The sequence below is a fragment of the Aptenodytes patagonicus genome, chromosome 2 (genome assembly GCF_965638725.1).
Source record: "Aptenodytes patagonicus chromosome 2, bAptPat1.pri.cur, whole genome shotgun sequence".
Lineage (NCBI taxonomy): Eukaryota > Metazoa > Chordata > Aves > Sphenisciformes > Spheniscidae > Aptenodytes > Aptenodytes patagonicus.
The window spans coordinates 144910531-144936661 of NC_134950.1; the positions used below are offsets into that span (position 1 = coordinate 144910531).

General features: G+C 44.9%; 3 protein-coding genes across 10 annotated transcripts in view; 1 reads left to right on the top strand and 2 right to left on the bottom strand.

The window, feature by feature from the left end:
* LOC143157058 (putative acyl-CoA dehydrogenase 6) overlaps positions 1-180 on the bottom strand; it is a 101804-nt gene extending 101624 nt beyond the window's left edge. For all 5 annotated transcript variants that reach the window (XM_076331491.1, XM_076331494.1, XM_076331493.1 and 2 more), the window contains exon 1: positions 13-180. In XM_076331491.1, coding sequence (XP_076187606.1) covers positions 13-165 — 153 coding nt within the window. In that variant the 5' untranslated portion in view covers positions 166-180. The remainder of the gene's footprint in view (positions 1-12) is intronic.
* Positions 181-351: 171 nt separating this feature from the next.
* On the bottom strand, positions 352-4276 carry LOC143157060 (guanine nucleotide-binding protein G(I)/G(S)/G(O) subunit gamma-11). Of its 2 annotated transcripts, XM_076331500.1 has the most exons (3): positions 4149-4276; positions 3901-4004; positions 352-820 (listed from the first exon to the last, which is right to left on the bottom strand). In XM_076331500.1, exons 2-3 carry the CDS (start codon positions 3994-3996, stop codon positions 695-697), a joined length of 222 nt encoding a protein of 73 aa, XP_076187615.1. In that variant the 5' UTR covers positions 3997-4004; positions 4149-4276; the 3' UTR covers positions 352-694. The 2 variants fall into 2 exon arrangements, with proteins under 2 accessions (XP_076187615.1, XP_076187614.1); XM_076331499.1 differs by lacking the exon at positions 4149-4276 and having other exon boundaries at positions 3901-4085.
* A 3413-nt stretch (positions 4277-7689) lies between these two features.
* Positions 7690-13706, top strand: TFPI2 (tissue factor pathway inhibitor 2). 3 transcript variants are annotated; one of them, XM_076331502.1, is made up of 5 exons: positions 7690-7871; positions 7975-8154; positions 8633-8812; positions 10084-10257; positions 12580-13706. In XM_076331502.1, the coding sequence occupies exons 1-5, from the start codon at positions 7790-7792 to the stop codon at positions 12678-12680; spliced, it is 717 nt and encodes a 238-aa protein (XP_076187617.1). In that variant the 5' UTR covers positions 7690-7789; the 3' UTR covers positions 12681-13706. The 3 variants fall into 3 exon arrangements, with proteins under 3 accessions (XP_076187617.1, XP_076187618.1, XP_076187616.1); XM_076331503.1 differs by lacking the exon at positions 12580-13706 and adding an exon at positions 10564-10697; XM_076331501.1 differs by having other exon boundaries at positions 7691-7871; positions 12577-13706.
* The last annotated feature ends 12425 nt before the right edge of the window (positions 13707-26131 follow it).

The following is a 26131-nucleotide window of genomic DNA, read 5'->3' on the forward strand; positions in this document are numbered from 1 at the left end:
CCCCCCCCGTACCTTCCTGAGGGCCGCCCGGAGGTCGCGGTGCTGCGGCGTGTCACCGACGCACCCTCCGTCCCGCTGCCCCGAGCTGCTGCCGCGCCCCGGGGCCGCGCCGCCGCGCAGCGCCGAGGCCAAGAGCGCCCAGCGCCTGCCGCCGCGCAGCGCCATGACCGCCACCGCCTGCCCCTCTCCGCTCCGCCCCGCGAGGGCAAAGGCGAGGGCAAGGGCCGCGGCGCGGCCCGGCGAGCTTTAACGGCTGGTCCGGGTCGCCGCGGTGACCCCTGCACCGCCCCGTCCCGTCCCGTCCCTCCTCCAGCTCCTCTCCCCCGCAGCAAGCCACGGCAGGCTCTCGGGTTACAGGCAAGTTTTCTTTAATGCCAACGAACAGCCATGAAGCAACCGATAAACGGGTGGCGAAAGCGGGCGCCGCGAAGCGAAAGGAGCCGTCCCAGCCGCGGGAGGAGGGACGGCCACGCCGGGGAGCGGGGGACAGCCGTCCCTGCCGAGCGACCGACGCGGGTCTCGGCTGCTTTCGGTTTGGTTTCTTTATTTTTGTAAGGAGAAAAAAGAAAAAAAAAAAAAGAAATCCGCTCCTGTGCTCGTTCAACAAGGACCGGCGGCGGTGGGGACACGCTAGTGACTCCCTACAGGTACAACAAGAGCGTCTGCTCCGGTGGCAGGCGCTGGGTTCGTTTTCCTAAGCGATGACACAGCCTCCCTTCTCCTTGAAGGGGTTCTTTTCCTCGGGAACCCCCTTCACCAGCGGGTCCTCGCCCGACCGCTCCTCGATGTAGTTCTTGATCTCCTCGGAGCACTTGGACACCTCGAGTGAAAGAACAGAGAAGTGGCTGTGTTACGGCCGGAGCTCACCGTGCACATCAGAACAGCAAACTAGTGAATTCACATCCTTCTTTCTCTTATTTACCTTCCCATCAAATATAAAAGATCTTTATATAAACAGAGCCAGCACTAAGCAGGTGCGGACTTGGCTTCCTTCCACTTTTTCACAGCCCGATATTCGCAGAACATGTGAGTATCACTGGGAATGTATATGCCACTCGGAACAGCAGGTGCTGCATAGTTAAACTTGCATTTTTTTAATTAGCCAATATAGTTTTACTAAGCTGCAGATCACACTCTCCCTCGGCATCAGCACAACTTACGGTCAATGAGTTCAGGATCAGTAACTTTCAATTCAATTTCAAAGTATTTATGACTTTAGGTGGTTTTCCCAAACAAAACATTCAGTAACCATTTTCAGTGGTAATACAAACTCTCACCTTGCGGTTCTACAACAGCAACCATGCGTCTTGAATGGGAGTAAAGACCTGACTAGGAAAGACAATTTACTTACAGGTTACCTGGGGTTATTTTGAACAACGGTTAATAAAACAGCCTATTGTGTTATGAGAGAACATAATATGCGTGACACTTTGCACGACATTCATAGCAAAGCAGTACTGATGTAGGTAAGCCTGCACAGAACCCGCCTGTGAAGAAGAAACGGGTTTAATTTGTGTTCACTGAGACGAGCACATGCAGCACTTGTAGTAATGGTGTCTGCGGAGCCTGAAGGTGCACAAGCAAATCCCACCAACTCCAGAGGATCCTTGTCCACGCACATCTCTCATGTCCCTTCCCTATGTCAGCAGAAACTCTCCTTAGGTGCTCGAATACCTGATGTGAGGACACGCTCCCGGCTCTGTCCCCACCTCCTCCCTTCCTACCTGCAATCCCTGCGGAGGCACAGCAGTGCAGAGTCAGCAGCAGGAAACAGCTGTTGGCCAGGCCGCTACATGACTAGTATTTCTAATTTAAGGCCCCTTGCCTTCTTTGTTAATTATATTTTACTCCAGAGGTAAAATTATGACAAGAGAACCAATTAATTTACCTGCTGTATCACAGACCAACAGAGCATGGCCTGTGCAAAACTAAGCTTTAAGCCATCAGAAAGAACTCAGAGTTAATTCCCAATTAAACAGCACATAAAATGAGGTCTAACTACCTCTAGCTGCCTTACATCAAGTAAGAATTTGGACCTACAAATCCCATTACACGTGCCTTGCTCTTCTGTGCCTTGCAAGCCCTATTCATTCAAATTGGGGCACCTTATGCCATAGTAAAGTGTGCTCCAAAGTATGTGCAGGACCAGGGTTTTTTTACTTCAGTCAGCATGACCAGGATCTTTTTCACATATAAGAAAAATATGTCTGCTTAAATACACATTCAGACATTTTTATTCATTGAAAAAATTATTCAGTTTTTTGAATGAATATACAACCTCTTTGTGCTGTAAAGGTATAGGAAGGGGTCAAGAAAACTTTGGCTAAATGTTTTTACTTTTGGTGACAACAGAAGCGTGGCTTCTGCATTTCCCTGTCACACCCATACAGGTACCAGGGGACCGTGGCAACTACGACACAGATTTCATTCTCACAGTGAAACTTCTGCTGTAATGCACTGGGAAAACTGAGGATGTTGTCTGTGCTTTACTACAGGTGATTTGAAAATATCCTTCTCCCTAAAGTGATCAGGCTTTTGGTTTATTCCGAAAATTTAGGCAAGAATTTTAAATTATTATTATTATTACTATGAAAATCAAAATCTGTACATCCTACAGAGTATATTTCAGTTGCTTGGGAACTCTCTGAGGGATAATATAGATATCTATAGTACTTGGATGTGGAGCCCTTGATACTGCTGGAGCTTTAGACTATACCATAACATCTACAATCACCGATACCTAACTGACAGCTAAAACGTAACTGTGGCTTTCTTATTTTCTGGGCTAAACACCTAGACCTGCAATGTAATTAGCGTGACTAATGCCACTGATTCCCACATATAAATGTATTTTTAGTCCTAACGAGAAGCGTTTATTTAGATGTAGTTTGCTTCTGCTGGCATGCAGAATAAAAAAGAAGAGAGTAGTAGTTTTATCATGGAGCAAGATCAGTTCTGCGTGTCTTTCAACTACAGAAAATGTGCAAAAATACGAAAATTTCACTGGAAACTACTTCACCTGTGGAAAGGAACAATCAGTGTAGATGACTAAAAGTGCAGTGTTTCTACCGGACAAGGCTGGATGGATCATGGCTCTGCACCGGCAGTCCTTTGGCCCCCGCCCTCTGCCCGAGCGCTGCACAGCAAGTGAAGCGGGGGAGCGGGGCCGGGGGGAGAGGGCGGCCGCGGCCGCGCGGCTCCTCCCGCAGCCCGGCCGGGTGCGGTGCGGTCCCGACCGGGACGGGACAGGGAGCGGCGCCGCAGCGAGCCTTCCCGCCGGCACACCACCCTCTCAGCTGGCACTGGCAGATCCCAACGCGTTTTACAGAGGAGGGGAACTGAGCTCGACGCGCTCCTCCCTCGCCAGGCAAGGCTGCCTTGTGCTGGCACTGGGCTCCAGGGACCCGCGAGGGAGGGGAGCGCCAAATGCAACGGGAACAGCCGCAGCCGGCGGGCCCGTGCCGGCCCCATCGGGGCGCCTTATCCCGGGGGCGGTGCGCCCCTTCCCCCCTCGCTCCACAGCCACCCCCGTGAAGGACCGGCGCTCCTACACGGTGCTAGCGGTGGTATGTGGCCAGCGCCGTCACCGGTCCCTGCCCCAAAGGGGGTGGCTGGACTCGTCGCTGCGAACTGCTGTCGTCCCGAAACAGCCGGGGCTCTCCCGGAGAGCGGCTCCCGAAGCCCCGCTGCCTCTGCCTTCGCCGGGCTCGCCGCGGCGGGACGGGGCGCTCCCGCTCCGCGCTGGGCTGCCGCGCCCGGCCCCGCCGCCCGCCCGACGTGCCCCCGGGCGCCGCATGAGCCCCCGCACCCCCGCCCGGGGAGTAACGGGCTTCTCCCGGCCCCGGCCCCGCCGTCCGCCCCGGCGGCCGGGCAGCGTCCGGCCCCTTCGCGGCCGCTCACCGGCTGCCTCTCCAGCTTCACTTCTTTCCGGAGCTGCTCCACTTCCATTTTCAGTTTGTCCTTCTCGCTCAGGTCCTCAATGTTGATGGCTGGCATCGTCTACACTGCCAAAGCGCGGAGGGAGGGAGGACAAAAGGTTACCTCTGGGCAGCGAAGGCGCCGGGGCCGCAGCCCCCGGGCGGGCGCGGGGCGGCGGGGCGGCGGGGCGGTGGGACGGCCGCCCCCGGCCCGCCCCCGGGCTCACTCACACGGTGCCGTCCGGGCTGCCCCGCTGCTCGGCGGCGGCGGCCGGTTCCTCTCCGGCGCGCCTGGCACCCCTTCCCCGCGCCGTTCCGGCCTTTAAACCGCCACGCTAATCCCCCCTAACCGGATTAAAGCCCGCCGCCCGACCCGGCCTCCGCTGCCGGGGCGTTGACACGGGCCCTGCCGGCACAGGGAGGGTCGTCCCGAAACAGCCGGGCAGGGCGCTCGGCAGGAGCGGGAAGCTGCACCGACCCTCCTGTGCTGGCCTCCCCCCTCCCCTCCCTCTCTGCCGCCGCTGTGGGGCAAACACAGCGAGGTCGGCCGGGTGTTTTGGCCCAGTGGTGAGGTCTTTCTCCCCTGTCACCTCCTTCTGCTCCTCCTGGCCCTTGCAATGAGTCTTATTTGCCTGCTCCATCAGTGTCCCTGGGTTCTGTGCTCCTCTGCCCAGCAGCTAAGGCAGCAGCAGGTGGTTTGCATGGGCACATTCCTCGATACTTGTGCATTGAAATTACAAATGGACTGGACTAAAGGTAGGGGAAGGAACCGCTCTTAGGTCAAGTGTCCCGGCAGGCGGCAAGGCCGTCAATGGCAGACACAGCAACTTTTGTTGGTAGGTATGTCTGTAAAGCAGAGTTGCAGCTCTGTGTGAGCGGGATGTCATGCCCGACCTGCACAGAGCATCTCTGGAGTCATGGAGTCATGACGGGTGTTGAGGATGGGGCACTGTCTGTAAGAGAAATGATAGGTTAAAAGAAGGAGCTAGGCCATTCTTCTCCTGTGGTTGCATATACTTTCGAGGTCTAGATTCCAAACAGGGCGCTGTTGGAACAGGGTGGTCCCTCCATGTGTGTTTGTACAGCACCTAGCATCTCTGATCCCAGAGAAAGCAGCTGCTTTCCTACAAAACCAGTAGAGGCAGAATCCACGACCTGTTACACTGAACAAAACTGCAGGCCATTAAAATGGGCCTGTATGAGTCCGTCTGTTATCCGGCACTTCAAAGGTCCCTATAGGCAGTTGCTCCTTCCTCTTTCCACCACTGGTTTTTCCCCTTAAAGACACTCCTTTCTCCTCCCCTCTCCACTCACCAGATGTAAGCAGCTGTCAGCAGTATGTAAGATTTACATCTTTCTTCTCCAGTGCTGCTCCTATAGTGCTCTTGGGGTTTGTATTCATTTTATTTTAGCCAGTTCACTAAAATCAGTTCCTCTTCCTCTCCCTCTGGCTATTACCCCCCCTTCCCAGCTGCTGGTATGCAATTTCTATACACCCATAATCTACACTGGCAGCTGCATCCCCAAATCCCACCAGCTGCTGGTCCCTGGGCCAGTCAAAACAGGTGGAAGGAGCTGGCTGGCCAGTGTCTTAGGGGAGCCAGGGCTGTTGGTGAGAGCAGAAACATTGCGGTGCAGATAGGTGGAGAGCGTGTGGTGTGGTGGTGGCAGGCGTAGGGTGTGGGAGTGATCTGAGGGTGGGCTCTGGCACATGGTTAACAAGTTTAGGGTGGGAAGGACAGTTGCAGCTTGGTTGATAACCCTGTAATGGAAAGCCTGCAGTGAGCTGTCTGCTGACATGACTAGCTCTGCTAATTGCAGTTAGTAAAGGACTTTGTACCACTTGATACGTTAACTTTTACTCTAATTCATATATTTTTAAAGATACTTACCCAATCTAAGTGAATTTCTTTGCTGTTACAGCAAAGGAGCAGCTGAATAAATACTGCACTGTGCTGCAGCATTGATGGATAGGTGGGTTTAGCTCAAAATTTGATTTGTATGTGTGCGTGCACAGAGGAAGTGGAAAATATGGAAAATATTTGCATGACAGCATTCATTTTGCTGCTATTGTTTAAAGTGGTATTTCAATGACTTTCTTTGCAATTCCTACAAAATCCAATGAAAACTAAAGGACATCAGTCTAGTCATATTAAAATCACTTGAGAGTTTCCTAATGTTAGAAAGATGGCCTTTTGATTTTTTCTGGAAATAGAAAATGTATGTTAGTTTGCTTCCGCCGTCCCCGAGGGACCTAAGCTTTATTATAGTGCTGTGCTTAATAAGCTTAAAAAAACCCCCTAAAAATAAGGACACCTGTTACTAACAGTTGTAGCTATAAGATTCCAAAACATGACAGATGTGTCCCATGGTGATGTCTCAAACTGTATCAGGTTTATGTTCTGTTTTTGTCACTAAAGCACCCACTTGTCCTTTGGCAACTGGAGATTCTGAAAAAAAGGAACAGTGCTGAAAAAGGAGGGAGAGAGGTGCCATGCATATCCTCCCAGAAGCCACCTAGGTAGGGTGGGGGTGGAATTTGCTCCTCTTTTTTGTCTTTATGAAAAATAAAATTATGTCAGAAAACTAGGTTGTAATCCTCCATGAGATAAGAAGAGCAGAGAAGCCATGAAGAGAAAGCCAGTTGCTGAAATAATCAGGATGCTATGAAGTTCCTCCACCTTAGCCCGTACAGACTGTGGCTTCTTTCCTGCAGGCCACAGATTTCCAGGGCCCTGTATCGCAATCCCATCGACAGCAGCGCCTGCCTAAAGGACTGAGGCCCAACACCGTTGCTGTAAAGGCAGTGGAGAAGAACAATAGGAGATCAGATTAGTTTATTGTTATCTATAGAGAGCACGCCTAATTTGCAGCCACTCATCTCTCTTACTGTATTAAATCTGGAGTAAACACTAATTAATGTAATGGCTCTAATAGATTAGCGAGGGAAAGTATGCTGTTCGCTGCTCACCCCCTCCTCCCCCAGATCACACCGGATTGCCTGGTGAGGTTAAAATCTACAGAATAAGCCAAGCCATGGTATTTTCTGAAATCCATCTCTCTTTGAACTAGCCAGAGGTTTCATCCATTCAGCCCCTCGGGTTTCCCAGGAGTCCAAGCCCGCCGACGGTGCCTCGGTTTTCTCAAGTTCATTAGCGTTATACATAACGGTATTAAACTAGTAACCCGGGTTTATTGGCGTTATCTCTAGTGGCACTCGCTAAGCGGCCGGTGCTTGACCCGGCTGGATCAGGACCCGCCGGAGGCTCCCGTGTTTGATTTCCAGCGTCCTGCCGCCCTCTGCCCGGAGCCTCCAAATGGGGAGCGGCCGCCACGGGGGCGAGGGCGAGGGGGGAGAGGACTTTCACTAAGTGACCCGTCCCGGATTTCGCCGTGATTAACAGGAAACGCTCCCTGAGCATCATCCCCTAATGTGCGGGGGGCGGGGGGGACGGGACGGGACGGGACGGGACAGCCGTGGACCCCGGCCAGCTCCCCGCAGCCCCGCGACCGACGCCCCTCCGCCGCGGGCGGCGCAGCCAGTCCCGGCGGCGCCCCCCACCTGGCCGCGGCTGCTCCCCCTGGCCGCAGGCTCCCCGGCGGCGGCTGGGCGGGGGTTGGCCCGCGCCCCCCGGCGCTCGGGCTCACGCAGGCGCGCAGCCTGCCGCGCCCCGGTGACGGCCGGGTCGGCGGGGACCTGCTGCCCCGCTGAATCAGACCTTCCCCTCCCACCACATGCGCAAGGAGGGAGGCGGCCCGGGGAAGCCGTCTCGGCGCATATAAAGCGCTGCCGTCGGGCCGGGCAGCGCCGCTCGCTCCCGAGACCCCGCTGCCACCCGCCCGCCCTCGCTCCCTTTCGCTGCCGCCGCGACATGGCCGCCGGCCACCGCTTCCCGCTGCACGCGCTGCTGCTGCCGCTGGCCTGCGCGGCCCTGGCCCCGCGCACCCTCACAGGTAGGAGCGGCCGCTCGGCGGGACCCCGCGGGCGGCTACGGGGGGCCGGGGCCGCCCGCGCCGCTGAGGTGGCTTCATCCCCGGTCGCTGGTGTCTCCCGCAGAGAAGCAGCGCGCCTGCCTGCTGCCCCGCGACGACGGCCCCTGCCGCGCCCTGGTGCCGCGCTGGTACTACGACAGGTACACGCAGAGCTGCCAGGAGTTCACCTACGGGGGCTGCCACGGCAACGCCAACAACTTCCTCACCCTCGACGACTGCGAGAAGAGCTGCTGGACCATCAAGAGTGAGTCCGGGGACCGGCCCGCCGCCCTCCTCAGCCCCGGGGGTCGACCCGACGGGGCCCAGTTCCCCGGAGTGCCCCCGGGGTGGCGGGGGGGTGGAAGGGGCCTGTGGGAGCACCCGGGAGGCTGTGCTGCTCGCGGGATGCTTTGTACCCACCCCGTCTGTCCCTCCTGCTTGTTGCAACTGCCTCACTGATGTCCGTTTTACGCGGGGAAACCGGGGCGAGTCGCCTCAGAGGCGACATGCGGAATTTAACTATTAATATTTTAAATGTAATTTAATATTATAACTAGTTGCTAATTAATGCATCAGATTCCTCCTGTAAAGCTTATCCCACTTTATTAAAGAATGCAGGTAGTGGGACACGCTGTGACTTGCCTGCGACCGGAGTAATAGCGTTTTGTCTACACTACCATGTTGTTCAGTACGGGGAGCATGAAGGGTTGATTTTACAGAGGGTGAAATTATTTTTATTGCAGAAGTGCCCAAATTATGCCGGATGGAGGCTGATGGAGGACATTGCAGGAGTTATCTAAAAAGATACGCCTTTAACTTGAGCTCGATGAGGTGTGAGGAGTTCATCTATGGTGGCTGTTACGGAAATGGCAACAACTTCAGAGATTTGCAGTCTTGTGTGGACCACTGTCTGCCAGAGAAAAGTAACGGTTGTTCCAAATTTTTAATAAAATAGATGGTTTGAAAGCGATATGAAGATGATATTTTATTTGATGTTTTCCTCTGGATACCCATACAGTGGTATTTTTGAAGACTTCTGTGAAGCAGATGTTTATATTGTCTGCAGACTTTCATGTGTCACTTGTCTCAGCTGTTACCAAAAGAGCAAAATTGCTGTGTTAGTCTAATATTGTGACCTTAAATATGCCCACAGCTACACCCAACCGATCTCTTGCCTTCTAGAGAGCTGTACGTGTGTAATCTGAAGGGAACTAACGTTGGAGATCTGTGTTGAGGCAGATGTATGAGGCGTTATGGCAGTCACGTTCAGGGCAATGATATCCTATTATAAAGTGGAAGTGCCTTTCTAAAATTCAGGCCTGAGAGATGGCGTTAGGTGACCTGGGTTTTTCGCACTCGCCAGCTCAACTGATAAAAGCTTTTTGCCTGTCGTGACTCTTCATTGTTTCTCCATACAAGCTCTAAAGAGGAGAGGTGGTAATTATGAGCAAGAGACTATAGCTAAGTGTTGTCATAAACACTGGGTTAATATCCAGTGCAAGATAGGATCTTTGAAGAAGAGAGATCTATCAGAATGTATAAAAGCTGTCACTGCCTAAGCTTTATTAGTGCTTGATGAGACAGTTATTTTTGGCTGATGACAGATTGTCAGCGTTTTCTTAGGTGAATGCTGAATTATTTGTAATTTCTCTGTTGCACGTCCAATAAATTGATAAAAGGTCTCCAGCAAAAAAAAGTAAAATTTTGTTGAGGCAAAATGAAACATGAGTCTTTTGAGGGAAGTGGTGGGTTTTGTACTTTTTGCTGCAAGCAGGCAGGATTTGCTGGCAAAGTCATAGCAAAGATAAACAAAATAGTGCCTTTTTTCTCTACAGAGGTAGTCCCACTGGAATTACTGTTATATTCCTATATATATGGAATAAGACTTCCAGCCAAACTAAATATCTCAGCTGTCATATGTATGGCACCACAAATGGGGAAAACTGATGAATTTCACTTGTGGGATAGTAAACCTATTTTCTGGGACTGTCTGTTGCTTTCTCAAATTCATAACTCACAGGAATAAGATGTAGTCAGTCTCTGAAGTCATCGGTAACAGTCATGTCAGTTCAATGGGAACAAGAGCTGTTTAGCCATGAAATTTACTGCAGGGTAAATTTTAAGAAGCCAGGCGTAGAGATTACATTTATGTAATTTTTCTTTGTCTTTTTTTTCCCTTCTGTTTTGTTTCAAGCTGGTCCCTTGCTATGCTATAGCCCAAAGGATGAAGGATTGTGTTCTTCTTCTGTACCTCGCTATTACTATGACGCCAAGACTAAATCATGTAAGGTGTTCAAATATACTGGCTGTGGTGGAAACACCAATAACTTCGTTACTGAAACAGATTGCTACAATGTCTGCAGAAAAGGTAAGATTTTTTTGTATTTTATCAGTCACACGCAGATAAAGCAATCCAAATACTCACCTTGGCTTGTTACAAGTATATGCTTTTTGCATTTTGGACTCAGTGTTTTCAAAGGCAGGGAAAACTGAGATGCAACACTGAATCCTTCTGACAAGAACAGTGCGATGCGAGGTGGTTACACCATTTCTGAATGAAATGTAGAGAAGAGCACACAAAAAGACTAATTAACTTACTAGAGCCCACAAGGAATCAGTCTTTAAACTGTTCAGTACCAGCATGAACACTAATTAAGGTCTCATTTTCTTACAGGTATTTTAAAGTAGGATTAAAGTAAGTTGTGAAATCAATTTACTTTTTTCCTTCGCATTTTCAGCAGTTACCATCCTCCCCTGATTCCCTGCTGCCTGTTCCCACTTTCCATTCCCATTACTAAAGATTTCTGCCTCATCAGTTGTGCCGAGTCAACTGTTTCTGTGGCCGTGGGGGGAAGGGTTGGGAATGATAATCGATTTTTCTCAATGGTTTTATTCCAATCAGCTACTGGCTGTGCTTGTAAGTCAAAACAGTTGTGCTTTTACCTGCAGTCCTATGTTCATACCAGCTATTGCAAGTTTTAATACTCTAGTTTAATTCATTTAATATGTAAATCAATGAGAGAGAGAAAAACATAATTACATGTTGATCCCTAGAGCACTCAAGAAGCAGACACAGCACAATATTTAAAAAATTGATACTAACGGGAAAAAAATTTAAGGCTGTATCTAACAAGTACATTGACTTTGGGAATAAAGAAAGCCAAAAAGTAGCTCTGTTTTAAACATGAGATATGCACAAGATCCAAGTGCTTCAGTATTTAAGGTGTGTGGTCAGAAGGCTTAAGTCAGGAGATGATTCTTCAGTTCTGGGCTGGAAATCCAGGGCTGGGGCAGGGATTGCACCTCAAGAACAGTCCTCAGAAGTAAAAATATTGTCTGCCAGTTAGTCATGGCAGTAGTATTTCTGTGGGTGACAAGTCTGAGTGTGTCTCTGCCATTCTAGTATTAGAAGAGAGCCTTTAATAGCATGCTAAATCTATCTGAGATGCTTGTGATTATCTAATTTGCATCTATTACTACCTGGGAAATGGTAGGGCCAGGCTCCAGCCTAAGTGTGCAAAGAGAGAGGAGGAAGGAAACTGCCTCTTCAGCATCTTGCCTCCGTGCTCTGCCCCTGCCCACACCCAGCCAGAGCCACCTGGGGGTTCTCCCTTCCTCGCTCTTTTTGTGGAAGAAAGAAGCAAGGAAATGCTGTCTGTCTTGTAACTAGAGCACCAAATAGCCAAACATAAAAGATCGGTTTTAAGCTTTTTCACTAACTTGTAGATTTCACAATTCAGTAAGGCTTGGTACAAACAAAGCCCATAGTTAAGGGCATAATTAGTGCTAATTAATGTTGTGCTATACATATTCATTTCTATAGCTTGGGAGTGTACTGCAACATTAAACAAATCTTTAAGGCAACTTAAGCCACTCCTTCTCTCCTGCTCCCATAATTCCCTTCCCAGCATCTTTCCTGTTACCTTTTGGAGTCTCAAGCTGAATTCAGTTGACCTTCCCTGTGCAAATATGCAACTGCTGTTTGAATTGATCTATAGCTTTTGGAGTGAAAAGGTTTCTGATTCATTTCATTAAAGAAGCTTATATTGGAAAAGAAAATATGTTGGGGTGACAGCGAAAGGATTGGGAACGGGCCACAGGGGCTCTGCGTGCAGGTAAACAGGTAGCATAAAGACAAAAGATTTTCAATCAGATTTGCAAAGTACTTGTTTTCTGAACTGCATTCACATATTTCATGCGGCCTTCGTAAACATTCCTGGAGATAACCCCGACTGTCTTTGGCCACTCAGCAGCTTCTCTGTGAAACCCAGTTCTGTGCAGAAACCCAAATCATTTTACCTTTTCATCTCCCACAAGCACTAGTTATATATTAGACTTTGCCCCAGTGTTGTTCAGAGACATGTAGTAATAGTTCTTTTTATTTCTGTAGATAGAGCAGCGTGTTTACTTCCATTCTGCTGTCACTGCAGGACAGCTAGAAAAGACTTTGATGCTTGCTCAGGAAAAGAGCAGCAAAGTAGGACTCCAGTGCCAAAGGTGGACACATTGGAGACCTTACAGTGTGTGAGAATAGGGTGTCCAGAACACATTTTGCAGTTTCTGATATGTTTGTTATTATTGGATCAACTGCTTAAACAGCATAACATGGAAAAAAAAAACCCAAACAATAAAGAGTAGCAACAGTTTTGTCATACTGTTTCTCTAACTGCTTCCTTTGTTTTCTTAGCAGGGACTCAGAAACCAAGGATCAACAAGCCAACGAATGTATTCCGCAGAAAAGTGATGAGAAAACTGATTAAAAAACCTCAGACATATAACCTGAAGTCATAAAGCTGATGTACACTTGGATGTTTGAAACACCTTCTTTTGATTCCACTTTCTTCTTCTGTAAGATAGTTTCCACACAGTTTTATACACCGATGTAGTTCTGTCTTTCAGAACTGCTTTTTATTTCCAACTTACTTTTTATAAAGAACTGCATTTAATAGAAGAAGAATGAACCTAAGTTTGGTTCTTCTGCTCTGTTGTCTTTGCAGTAATACTTCGGCAAAGCCAGGTATTTAGATTTCCACGTTTTATGGGGCAATGTTGCTACTGCCTTGGGAGAATATTTCAGCTGTTACAAATCAATCAATTAAGATTTGAAAAATCAATCATCTCTCAGTATAACTACGGAGAGTACAAAGCTAAATCTCCACCATGGATTTTTTTGGCATCCTCTGCTTGCTAAAGAAAAGGAACCTTTCAAAAGTGTGTTCAGAGGTTTATTGCCCTGCCATTTTACATACTTTGGTACTATCATTTAAGTAGACTGTCCTTTACAGTTACGTTCGTAGCCAAGGCTTTCAGAAGCCTTCATAACAGTAAAAGAAGTATAAACTTAAATCTGGCTCATCCCACAGGAGGAAATTGGGAATAGGGATACTTTGATAAACACTCTGACAAAGGCAATGAATAAGCTACTTGAGTATTAAAATGAAAATGTAGCCATTACTTTTTCATGACATTTGAAATTTCAGCTAAGTTACAGTCCAGATCCTTGTATGGCATAAATCAGCATATTTTTATTGATTTTAATGGAGCTACAAGGATTATATCAGCTGAGGATCTTGATATTTGTGTTTATGTGCTGGCTGTTAAAGCAGAAAAGCAGAAGCTTCTGCAAATCTTGTGTAATCCCTCTTTTGAGGCACTATTGTATTTCTTATGGTAGATTATGCCTACAGTGATATTATTGCACCTTCTTTTATGTTTGGTATTTGAGCCATGTCTGAATTTCAGTTAATTTCACCTACGATATTTTCTAAGTATGAATTCATAAGTAATGTTAATAAAATGTTTTTGGGAAAAAAAGGAGAGCTTGTTCTGTGATATGCCTCTGTTAATTATCCTGAGTTAGTTGTATACACCAATATGTGTAATGGAACCTATTATTTACTAATTATGACTCTAGCAGAGTTTAGTTGTCTCTTAAATCGTTTCCTTACGCTGAGGTCTTTGTTTGAAGAAAGCCAGTAAATTGCGTTGATGTCATTCATCCCCAGCAGTTTTTATGGCTCAGCTGGCTCTCCCTAAAGAGCTGCTCTCAAAGGGGTGCTTAGTTAAGCTGATTGTCTGCTGCTGGGTCTCCTGTTTGATGTTCCACTATCTGAAGAGCTTTTGCGTGGGTAGCGGGCTATTTGCTTGAAATGACATTGGCTTTCAGTTAGAAAATTTCAGGTGTGTGCTTTATCCCCATTTCAGAGAGGCAACATGATAGGAAAACTAGTCAAGATTTGTTTTTCTTACAGATTTTTCTCTCACTGCTGGATAAACCTCCAGGGGAGGTTTAGATTGGATGTAAGGAAAAATTTCTTTACTGAAAGAGTGGTGAAACATTGGAACAGGCTGCCCAGGGAAGTGGTGGAGTCCCCATCCCTGGAAGTATTTAAAAGACGAGTAGATGAGGCGCTTAGGGACATGGTTTAGTGGGCATGGTGGTGTTGGGTTGACGGTTGGACTCGATGATCTTAGAGGTCTTTTCCAACCTCAATGATTCTATGATTCTATGATTCTATGATTTTCAATTAAAGCAGTCGGCTGTGCTTGGCCGTAGTCTTTCTACCACTCCACTTCTGGTTCTTGATCTCAAAAAACCTTATTTCAGTTAGTCTATCTCTTAGTGCAGACGAATGAGCACTCTTTGTGACAGAAAATTGCAGGTAACTAGTGACACAGTTTTGAATGTTTGCCCCATACCAAACCTCTTCTCTGGTAACCAGCCTTCAAGCAGAAACGGGGCCAGTCTAACCTCCCTGGGGGAGGCAGGGCACGCTACCCGTGGACGCTGCCCGTGTCCCTTCCCTTGGGCTGCAAATTTTGGCCATGCTGCTTAGAGCAGCAGCCCAGACTGTCCCTCTGAATATTTTTTTCATACCAAGCACTATCATTTGGGGCACCCCAGCTGCATTTGTTGCAGATTTCTCACCATGGCTTAAAAACCCACAAGCCTGTTTTGGAAGTCAAAGGTCAATTTAAACACTGTTCTTAACCATAGAGAATGGCCATCTTTTAACAGCATCGCTGTGGGGTATAATCTCTGGTAACATGTTTGAGAAATGGACTATTGCTCCTTACCTCTCTCGGTCTTTGACTTTTATAAGAGTATCTTGGGGTGGGATGCAGAAGTGGACCTGGGGTTTAAAGGGAGCCCAAAATCTGAGAGCAGCTCCATCTCACTTTACTTTTTGGTCTCAGAATTGGGTGCCTGGTCACACATCACTACATATCCTGAGCAAAGCAATACCCATATAGTGTCCTGGAAGGGATCCAAGAGTTTGATAATTTGCTCATGCCCCCTCAGGGGCTCAGCGAGAGCTTTCTTGATGGACCAGGCTCCATCCAGGAGGCAGGAGTGGCCACTGCGGCCCTTTGTAATGTGGCTGCTCCACATGCTCTTTCTTTTCTTGCATAAAAACATAATTCAAAGTCCAAGGGCTTACTGCTAGGGTACTCAGTGAAATATCAGAGGCTTGGGGTTTAATCCCTTATCTACCTGATATCACACAGAAATTTAACCTAAACCATACATAATTCTTGCAGGGTTTCCTAGTGAGCTGGCTGCAGAGTATTCTGGAAGACTTGGGGGGGAAGAGGAAGTGGGGAGACCATGGAAGTTTCTTTCAGTCCCTTAGTGAAGCTATTCTAGTTTGTACAAATTGTACCTTCTTTCCAGGTAAATGCCTTAATGTCTTTTTTTTTTGCCACGAAGAATTTCAGCTGCCACTGTGCTGCTTTGCTGCATGTTCTTACGTTACTCTAATATCCTTCCAGACTCCTGTGGCTTTGACTAATCTAAATAATTCTCTATCATCTTCAGCACTTTATATGACTCATGACTTACTTCCTCTTTCAGTTTGCTGATGAAACAACACTGGCCCAAGGTTGGGTCAACTGTTAGCATTTTGCCACATTGAAAATTAACGCAGGCCATAGCATCATGCAAATTAACTTTTATTATAGTAGCCAGTGTCCAGCAGCTGGTATCGTGTGTCACAGCGCCAATTTCTACTGCAGAGGAGGGAAGCAGTGATTATAATCAGTTGGGTTGATCTTGTCTTGCATAGGCAAAGTGCCACTGAAACTCGTGACTGGTGATTTGCATGGGACACTCATACCTGCCGCTGAACAGTGGTTGCTGAAATAAGCAGATTTGACTAAACTCCATTGCAAATAGTATCACTGCTCTTTAACTTTCCATTGCAACCCATAATTCCAGTTCTTTTCTTAGTGGTATCTTGTGAAGAACTATATCAAAGATTATAAAAATGAAAATCTGCACTGATTCTTCATCCTTAGTCTGTGGCAACACTCAAGGAATTGCTCTGTAAGGTATTTCAAGAGTTGGAGAGTGGTTTCATCTTTATATTTCAGTGGAATTTGAACTATCAAAAAGAGAAAAGAAAAAAATCCATGTGGAAACACATCATTTTCTTTATTGATAATCTAAATGATGGCAAGCAAAATTTAACCACATCTATTTTAACAGTGATTGGCCCCAATAAAAGACTTTCTCACCATTCCATACTTTAGGAGCAAAATGGCAATGAGATCGGCTTGTATCCCTAGAGTCGGATTTCTGACTGCCAGAAGCGTCCCTGGTCCTCTATTGATTCTTGTCATCTGAGGAGATGGAAAACATTTATTAGACACAATGGGAAACAAGCAAACAAAAAAAATCACTAAAGCTGTGTCTCAGCTCACAGGTGAAAGATTGTGTCCCCAAGCTTGAAGTCAGCTACGCTGCTGAGGGCAGCAGTTCTGGATCCAGGCAGTGACAAGAAATCTGTTCTACTGGATAAACGCAGTCCAGCTATGGTTATGTAAATCTGGAAGAACCACATTGCGGATGTGCCAGAATTATTATGCATTTACATTAGTGTTATTGAAAGCAAAATCTGCCTCATTATCTTTCTAGAAAGCTTTTTATTATTATGCATAACTACCACTGGTGATAATTGGTGCGGAGATACTTGCTTCTCTTGAAGTGAGCCTAATTTTTCAGTGTGTGGTGGTCCTGTACAGTAATGTCTGTCATCTGATAAATTACTTAATTGCTGAGGACAAGGGATGTTAATCATAGTATATAAAGCCTAATGAAGAGCAATGATATTAAAAAAAAAATCTATGTAAACAAGATGCATAAAAGCATGCTGTTTGAGGTATTAGCAACTGATGGTATCATGAGCTGTGATTTCCAAATAAATGCCAGAGAAATGAGCATTCCCAGCTCATGTCTGAACTATTCATAAAAGAGAGAGAGTTCAGGCAAGTTAAAGATTAATTTATGAAATTTAAAATATTGTATCTATTATGTGGGAATAAAACAAGTCCCTTTTAATGGAGGTTCCCTTTGTACTGGCAGCACTGACCATAATTTCAGATTAATATGAACAAAATGGGTGCTCTTCCAGACACAGCTGATTAGGTGCCTAACTGCTTTTGTGTGAAGGGTTTTAAATGCAGTTTGAACTCAAAGTACATCACATTGTCTCACTTGGTGGGGCCGAACTTCAAGCTGGCGAGCATACAGTAATATTAAGCCTCATTTTTTCTCATGCTAGGTCCTCATTAAAGGCCTTAATATATTAACTACACATTAAATTATTTTATATAACTGCCAGCTGAATTCCAATGTTTTTGCTCAGTGAGCTTTCTTGGAGGCTTACTACTCACTAAGCAAGTAAGCAGCATCTTTTCTAAGAGGACAATGCATGATTAAAATTTTTAAAGCTTAGTATGAAATGCAGTAACGAAGCTCATAGTAACTAATAAATGCATATGAACACTATTCTCTATGGGATATTTTTCTCTGTGTGTGGGAAGCAAGATAAAGAGGATAGATTATACTAATAAAAGCTATTTAAAGAGTCAAGAGAGTAAAGAGTGAAAAATACACCTCATTATCAAAACAGGAAAAAGCTTTCCATCATCACAGTAGTTTTCAACAATGAGAAATCTTGAGTTTTACTGATGTTAAAAAAGAATACTTTATAAAAATTCCTCCAGTAGAAAGTAGCGAGACTAGCAAGATTTTTTTTCCCTTTTTTTTCTCTCTAAAAGTGGGAGGGAAGTCTGCTGAGAAAAACAGTGATGCCAAATGGTATTTACTGCTCTCTCATGGATCCGGGCTGCTGCACTGGAGCACAAGGAGCCTGTACAGTTCCCTCTGTGCCAGCTGGAGGGACTCTACCATGAGTCCAGCAAAAGCTGGAGTGGGTCCAAACACTTTGATAACCTCCTTTAAGTGCAGAAATGTGATCTTGCAGAGAGCAGCATTCTCCCGCAGCAGTACCTGAAGAGCTTTACCTGAGCTCTTCTTTGTCAATTTTCATCAGTGGGTGCAAGCAAATAAACAAAGGCTAAGCAAAAAAATTCCAACCTTTATTTCAGCGCCCACACAGTTGCTGGATATATGACGTGAATGATTGTGTGCTCTGGTGGAGCAATAGGTTCCTTTCAGGTGGGAAAGGAAACTAACTCATTTCTTTACTCCAATATGTCTTCAAATAGGATTAGGACCAAAACTGTTATGAAGCCTATTATATAAAAACACTGGAAAATATCTGTTTTAATAATAAAGGCATTTCCTTGATTAGGTTTTATCAGGATTTGTTCCTTCTAACTTTTTCAAGACTCTTCTTCTAAAATCTAAAGCAATATTCAGATAAATAGAGATCGGTTTATATTGAAGGAGGATTTTTTAAATCTCCTTAGTTTGGTTTAAAGTCATCAGATAGCTTGGATATTCTTCCTTCCAATATATTATACATTAGTAGACACCTATTCTAAGCATCACTTTTATACTGGCGATTAAACTGGGTTCCTTAACTGATCTCGTAATAGCAATTTTGCATCCTTCTAGTGTGAGTGAATCTCAGCAGTACTAAAACAAAACTGTATAGTATGAATCACAATAAGTTCTAATTCTCATAGAACTATTTAAAGCTACAAACACTTGAAAAAAGTAAATGTGTCACTGAAGTAGAGCTCACCTCATTTTGTTTTTCAATTTTGTATTTTCTTTTTAAAACCGAGACTGAAAAAAGATTACAGACTGTACTCTTCAGTTATGCTGATGGAAAGCTGCTCTTGATCTCCAGATATACAATAAAGAAGCTCTTTCCAAACCTATTGCAATGGAGCTGACAGAGAATCATCCAACTCTTTATTGCCTCATTTTTGAACAGACACCTGTAGATATTTCTGTCTGCAACAGACAGAATTATGCCTTTGAATATGATAGTGAGCACTCAGTAGCATTTAGGATTGAGGATTTTCTTCTTTAAAAAGCTCATTTTATTTTACTTTTTCTCAGTTTATCACTGACGTGTCCTGAAGGCTTTCTCATTTCAGCCTGAAAGGCATTGGGGACAACCGTGCTGAGTCTCGGCTGCAGAGGGTGAGGCTCTGGACCTCAGAGCCACAAAACGCCCTTGAACTATTCATTGCTGAAACCCTCAGCCCCGTGAAGAAACCAGTGAGAAACAGCTCAGATGGCTCCCTGGAGAGAAAAGAGGTAGGACATCTCTTAAGCACTTGAGAAAGCTAAAGCAGGGGAAAATAAAATAGTCACAGCTCTTGCAGGCTCCCTCCTGGTCACGACAGACATTTTTTTGCAAGTTGTATAGCGATGTTCATTCCCTGGCTAGGGAAGCCTAGGCTGGAAGGATGAGGGGAGAGCCTTCTCTGACTCACTGCACTTCCTTCTGCTTTGCCCTTGTGAACAGCCTCTGCCCGCACCGTGTTTGTGCAACAGCCAAGAAATGTCGGACCTAACCGTTCTTTTGGTGTTTATTTACCAGGGCTGGACCAGATGACCTCCGAGCTCCTTTCAGCCCAAATTTTCCTATGAGTATGAGTGACTGTCTTAAGTGAAGAGTAATGTAATGTTGGAAATGCAAATAAGTTTTCTGAGGACATCACAGAAAAACTTCCCATTGCCATTACCTGGGGAAATCCCTGTTCCCAGTGCAAGTCACAGGTTGTGCTAGGAGCTTCGCTTTGATTTGGGGAGGACGTCTGTTCCAGTCCTGTGCAGAGCTATGGGCAGCTCAGTGATGGGGACACTGGCTGAGAGTTACAGAGCAAGAGGAGCAGGGCTTGGGGAGGGACACAGCGCTGGGTGCATCACTCTGGGTGGGAATGGGGAGGTGGCTATGGGGAGAGGGAGAGCAGGAGTGAGCGGGGGGCTCCCGCCATGTGACCTGGCCTGCTGGCGTGCTGAGGCTGGTGACAGAGCCCTCCTTCCCTGTCCCTTCCAGCAAATCCATCCCACTGCCTTTTCTGTGCACTACGCTCTGTGGTCAAAGCAGCATATTTTATTCTAAAGAACGATATTGATTTACATCCTTTGAGCACTACATGATAAACTTGTTGGCCACATGTCATATGACAGCACTGTCATACACCAGCTAATGTACAAAAAGTGAAAGAAATAAAAAATTCAGCTATCTGGCCTCTCAGGTGGGAGCATACAGTATTAATAGAACTTTGAAATGCATCACTGTACTCGGCAAAAGCCTAAAAGTAATATTTTTCTCCGTCAGACATCCAAAACCATAAAATAATGACTATTTTGTTTTCCAGCTGATGCAATAAATCTCAGCGCTGGAGTGAATGCTCCATAAAGCACACCAAAACACGACTTCGAGATTTTTGCAACTGCTGAATGACTGTGACAGCTCTTCCTCTATTTTATTGCGTTGAAACTAAGCAGATGTGAAGAGAAATTGCGATACATATAACTAATTGCATACCCAGCAATGGTATGCATTATTGGTAGCATTCATTCACTGTTGTCAAACCTATTCCTATTATCTTACAGACACTTGTATAGTCACATTCCGAAACATGATTAGGACTCACTCTTTGTGTTTTGTCTGCTAATTTCCATTTAACAGTCAGTCAATGTTCAAGAAAAATGGTTATTTTCCTAATCAACAGGTATGGAAACTCTGTCTTGTCTCAGAGAGACCTTATTGGATACGTTTGGTCTGTACAATGTCCCTTTTAGAAGTAATGCAGATTTTGCAGTCTGTACTTGGGTCTCTGTCATTTCCTCAGTTTTAGTAACGAAGGAGAACCAAAAGGAGATTGTTGGGGAAGGAACTGCACATCCTGTATGAGTACATTCAGCTACATGTACAGCTGAATGTGCATATGTACAGTATGCACATTCAGCTGAGTACAGCTGAAGGTGAAAACAGAAGGGGTCAGGAAACAAAGACCCCATTTACAAAGGTGTTTGATTCATGGGATTTTAATAAGTGTCTAGCTGCCGAACTCCTATTGATAGAGTGGGAATTTCCCAGGCACGTTTTAAAAGTGTCTAGGGCACCTTATCTCTGTCCTTGGACATTTATCTCTATCTATTTATGGGGTAAATATCTTTGAAAATCTGGCTCCACCTCTCATTTTCAAAATGATTGAAGACCAGATGGTTCATGGTTCATGCAAATTGTTCTGCTCAGAATCACACACTTCGGCGTTGCCTAACATTGAGACTCTTTCCCTTCTTGGGTGTCAAGTGCCAGGATCCCAGCATGCAGCACTCAGTGGGCTAGGTGACCAAGAAAAGGATGTGCAGAATTTGGCCCATTAGGTGGGCAGCTGTCTAAAACAGGAAAACTGAAAAACAGGAAAATAAGTGAAAAGGTGTGTGCACATACAAATGCCTGACTTGGTGCAGCTGCTGAATTGGCCGGAAATTAGTGTCTCCTTCTATGCAGAATCCAGGGCCAGAACCCAGTCCATGCTGCCTTCTGCCATTGAGTCAAGAAATCTGTGTCGGTGCATTTTGTAATATTAGGAGTTGTCCCCAAAATTTAATTAATTTGAATAAAGGCAAAAAAATAGTAGAATTTCCGTAAATGCTGCAGTATAAGAAGATACCATGATGTGAACCACCCCTGGTTGCAGTTTTGCAAACCAGAAACCTGTCTGGCATTTTGCACAATCAAAACCACACCCTTTTCCATTCGGCTCTGATTTATTAACTAGAAAGCTCTCATATCATTCCCTCTTTCCACGGTTGCTGGTACTATCTACAGTTTCAGATAACATAAAAGAAAGCTTGCTGTGCCAAAGATGGCAGTGATTATCATTTTTGGTTTTTAACAGTTATCATTTTCACATTTGTACTTCCTGTATTTTCCAGTTCTGAAATGAATCATACATATAAAAAAATAAAAACCTTCATATTAAATGGGTATCAGAACATTAAGAAAAAACATGCACCGCACCCTGTGATTAATTCATTAATCCATCTTTCAAAACAAGTAATCTAATTAGCTTGCAAACAAGAACATGACGCACATGTGGCTCTTCAAATCGTGTTGACATACTGAATAGTTCAGATTCCTGTGATACCCAGCCTTTCACTTGCTGCTTCCAGTTCCAGTAAGACCCAAGACCAGAACGTTTTTGCTCTCGAAGGTTACTTGGTGTACAATATGGAATGAGCTCGTGGTCCAAGGCTGGGATGCAAAGAACAGTTCTCCTTGAAGAAAGTTGAAATTTCAAGTGCCTCTAACTGACAGCACAGTTAACTAAAAAATATGCAGATTTTAGAATACCTGAGAGTTGTCATTTGACCTCTTCATGAGCACTAAAACTCAATCAAAAGTTCAATAGCTCATGCCATATGTATGTATTTGTATACAAGAAAGAGAAGGAGAATGGAGGGAAGCAGACTGCCTGCTGAAGAATGCAAGGAGAGAGAGGTCTGTCAACTCAGTTAAGAGAGCTACACCATGTCAAGAGGCCACAAAGCAGTGTAAAGTAAGGGTGATAGTTTTGGAGGGGCAGGACTGAAGCTGAATTTCATATACACCTATCATCCAGTTGAAAGACAATCCAGAAAAAGTACCAAATAAAAACATTACCATTCTATAATGACACAATCAGCTTTAAATATTTCAGAAAGATCAACCAGGATAAACTGGCTGGTTTCAATCTGTTATTGTAATATATTTTTGTCCTTAGGTGTTTTTTTTTCCCTTTTTATGTCAGACTCTGCTGTCATGTCACGAAATCTCAGAAATGGGGCTGAGGTGAGTGTTTGGTAACCGTCAAGGTCTCTGTCATTGCACCCACATTCTGAGTCCTTTCAGCTAATGGAGGTGCTGCTACACAGAATTAATCCTTGTCATCATCCAACAGAGAGGATTTTATTTTCTGGTATTGACTTCTTGGCTTTTTGCTAACATTTTTTGGCACAGATTGTGATATAACTGGAAATTATTTCTCAATGTTTTTTTCAAAGTTCAACCCAAAAGAGAATTTAGGTGCTAGCTATGTTGTTCATTACCTTCTTTATTTTGGAAATCTGTAGGGAACACAATCAGTTTCTGAGAAGTAAATTATCCCATTGGCTGCTGAAAAAAGAGGACAGATATAAATGCTACAGCGAAGACAAGGAAGCTGAATGATCTATCAGATTTACCCATGTCTGACAAGATGTCTTCTGTCACACCTAATATTTGGTTAGTGTCTGGGATGGGTGGAGATTAGCGTGGGAAAATACATATACACCTTATATGTTGTGTAATGGTTCTTACATTGGTTGCCTGCACATGAGCTGAATCAAAAAGCTCTTATGGGGTGGCCTTGTAGCAGATTATGGGAAAGGCCAGAGATTTGGGTTCATGTGGATCCAGTCACGCTAATAAAACAGCAGGGAGGTTCACGAGTGCATTGATGGTTGAGAACAACCAACACAAGAGTAACAACTGACTGATGGAATTTGTCCTATAGAAGCTGCCCAGTAAGGAACTTCCTGAACTTCCAAGCACACGGTCTGGAAGCTATCAGACCACTCAGTACGTGTGAAATGCAGGCCTGGTAAGCAGTGCTGCTTGTCAAAAAGCAAAATTCCTGCCCTTTGGGTAATCCTGAAGTTCCAAATATTTTCTTCCACTGCTGGACTGGAACAACAACAACAAAAAAAGTAGAAATACCAGGTTTTTAATGAAAGACTCATTTTGTAAGATTGAATTGCATTTCAGATGTATCATTTTCACTAAAAGACGTACAAGAGTAACCAAGTCCAACCAAAATGTATTGAATGTAAGGAAGCAGAATGCTTTGTTCTTTTCTCCCCTATGAAGTGCAGGGAGAAGTATGTTCTCACTAGACAGTCTCACTCAGACTGATATTTCTCAACAGAAAGGTTGTTCCTTTTGTAATGGTGTGACGAAGCCTTGTCAGGTATTTCATGTAAACCCTGTTTGTATATACTTCCCATATCAATGAGAAATATTGGAAGCCTAGCAGATGAAAATTCAGTATGATCTGAGGATACCATGAAGAAATACGGGCAAAACCCAGTGTTACATAATTTGAAGATCTACAAGGACTAGGACTCCTTTCAGGGTGCTTATATGTCCACCATTAGTGCAGTTATTAGGGATGTTTAATCCACAGACGGGTTCCCTGTATCTGGGGCGTTGGGGCTGAGGTTGAGTGGATAAGTGAACATAAAGAAAGTGTTTCAGCTTCTGCAGGCACACAAATTCCTGCAGAGCCAGCACATCTGTCTCTGCATTGTGCCCCCAGGGCTTTCAGCCTGGAGTCAGCAGTTACCAGCCCAGTCTCAGCCTTGCATGAAAGCACCAAGGCTGCTGCTGGCCTGAACTGACTTTGAAAATGTAGTAAAGCTGCATTTGTTTGGCATTGCACATGAGCTAAGAAATCCTATCAACAGGAAAACTGGAGACATCTCCACACTCAGAACATGGCTAAGCCTCAAGGTGATGTGTTGTTGGTTCTACTTATGCTCCCCTGTGAATGAGGGAGGTCCTTTCACGATCATTTTGCAGAGCCATCTCCTGAAGGACAGTTAGACATGTAGCCTTCACAAAGTTAATGAAAATTATTTACAAGTTAGATCATAGAAGAGCTAACTGATTTGCCTAAAACAGCACAGAAAGGCTGTGGTAGAAGACAAACTTCACTTTGGGTAATTCTGGTACCTAATGCCAAGAAAACCAGCCTCTCAAATAGGTTATTGGTTTTAGCACTAATGCAGTCAGGTCCAGCCAGATCACAGCGCAAGCAAGGCAAAGTTTGTCTGCCTGCAGAAAGCAAGATGGACATACTCTTAGTTTATTTAGCCAAGTGTTTTCTATTTCCAGTTTCTATGTTAATGCAATTTTATTTTATATTTAGTCTTCTTACACACTTTTTTCTGCTCTACACTGAACATTTGGATTCTTTTCCTTTAAAAACGTAGGTTTGGAATCTGGTATAATTGAAAGAGCAGATACTGCAGCAATATTTGCCATAGGCAGACGTAAGTGGGAGTCTCCTCACATATCGTTGACCCATTCCCATACCTCAAAAGTGTTTAAAAAAAAAAATCCCACCAATTTTTACAAGCTGCAGAAATAGCCATACAATTTTTCCAAAGTTAAATCTGCTCAGCAGTTCCTCTTTTTGCACAAGTCTATCCTTTTTTACTTAGATTAACAACTTATTTGATGTTTTGCAAAAGACCTGATCCCTAAACATTTGTCATCTAAAAGACAGATGTATAGAACACAAATTATACTGAGAAATGTATAAGTATAGTGAGCTCACTTGGATTCCTTTTTCTAATCATAAAAGTGAGCCCAGAAAACTAAATGTGGGTAATAGGCTATTCCTGTAAAGTCATAATCTTAGGAGCAAGCATTTATTTTTTTGAACTAAGGGTTATTAATATACTGAAGCGTGAAAGAGGCTATTGTCTCCCATTTAGTTTACTCCATAAAATACTGGCTAGTTAGAAGTATTTGGAAGAAACATAGATGGTTCCTTTACTTCCTAAGTCACATTTTCCCCCAAAGTTAAAATAGAAAGGTTGGTTTATAGAGTGTTTGCAGTTTGCTTTTATTATGCACCTCTGGTTTTATAGCCCGCTATTTTATGATGTTCCATGAAACTAACCCAGAAGCATCCCACCATGTTCTTATTATCTTCTTAGCTAATTTGACTTTTCCATTTGCTTCAGCAGTTTTGATTTCAGGCATGCCCTACTGAAACCAAATATGAGGACAACATCTTTCAGAAAATCATACTAGCTTTGCTCCATTAGTTTGCTTCCCCTAAATTCTTGCTTTACACTGTTGTACCCCATGTAACTCGGCTCATATTTTACTGGCTTTTACTATTGATAGACATTACTTAACAACTCTTCCCACACATGTTTGGTAAAAAATGAAAACCAGTTAGCAATGCCAACCAAACCAGGAAATGTTCTT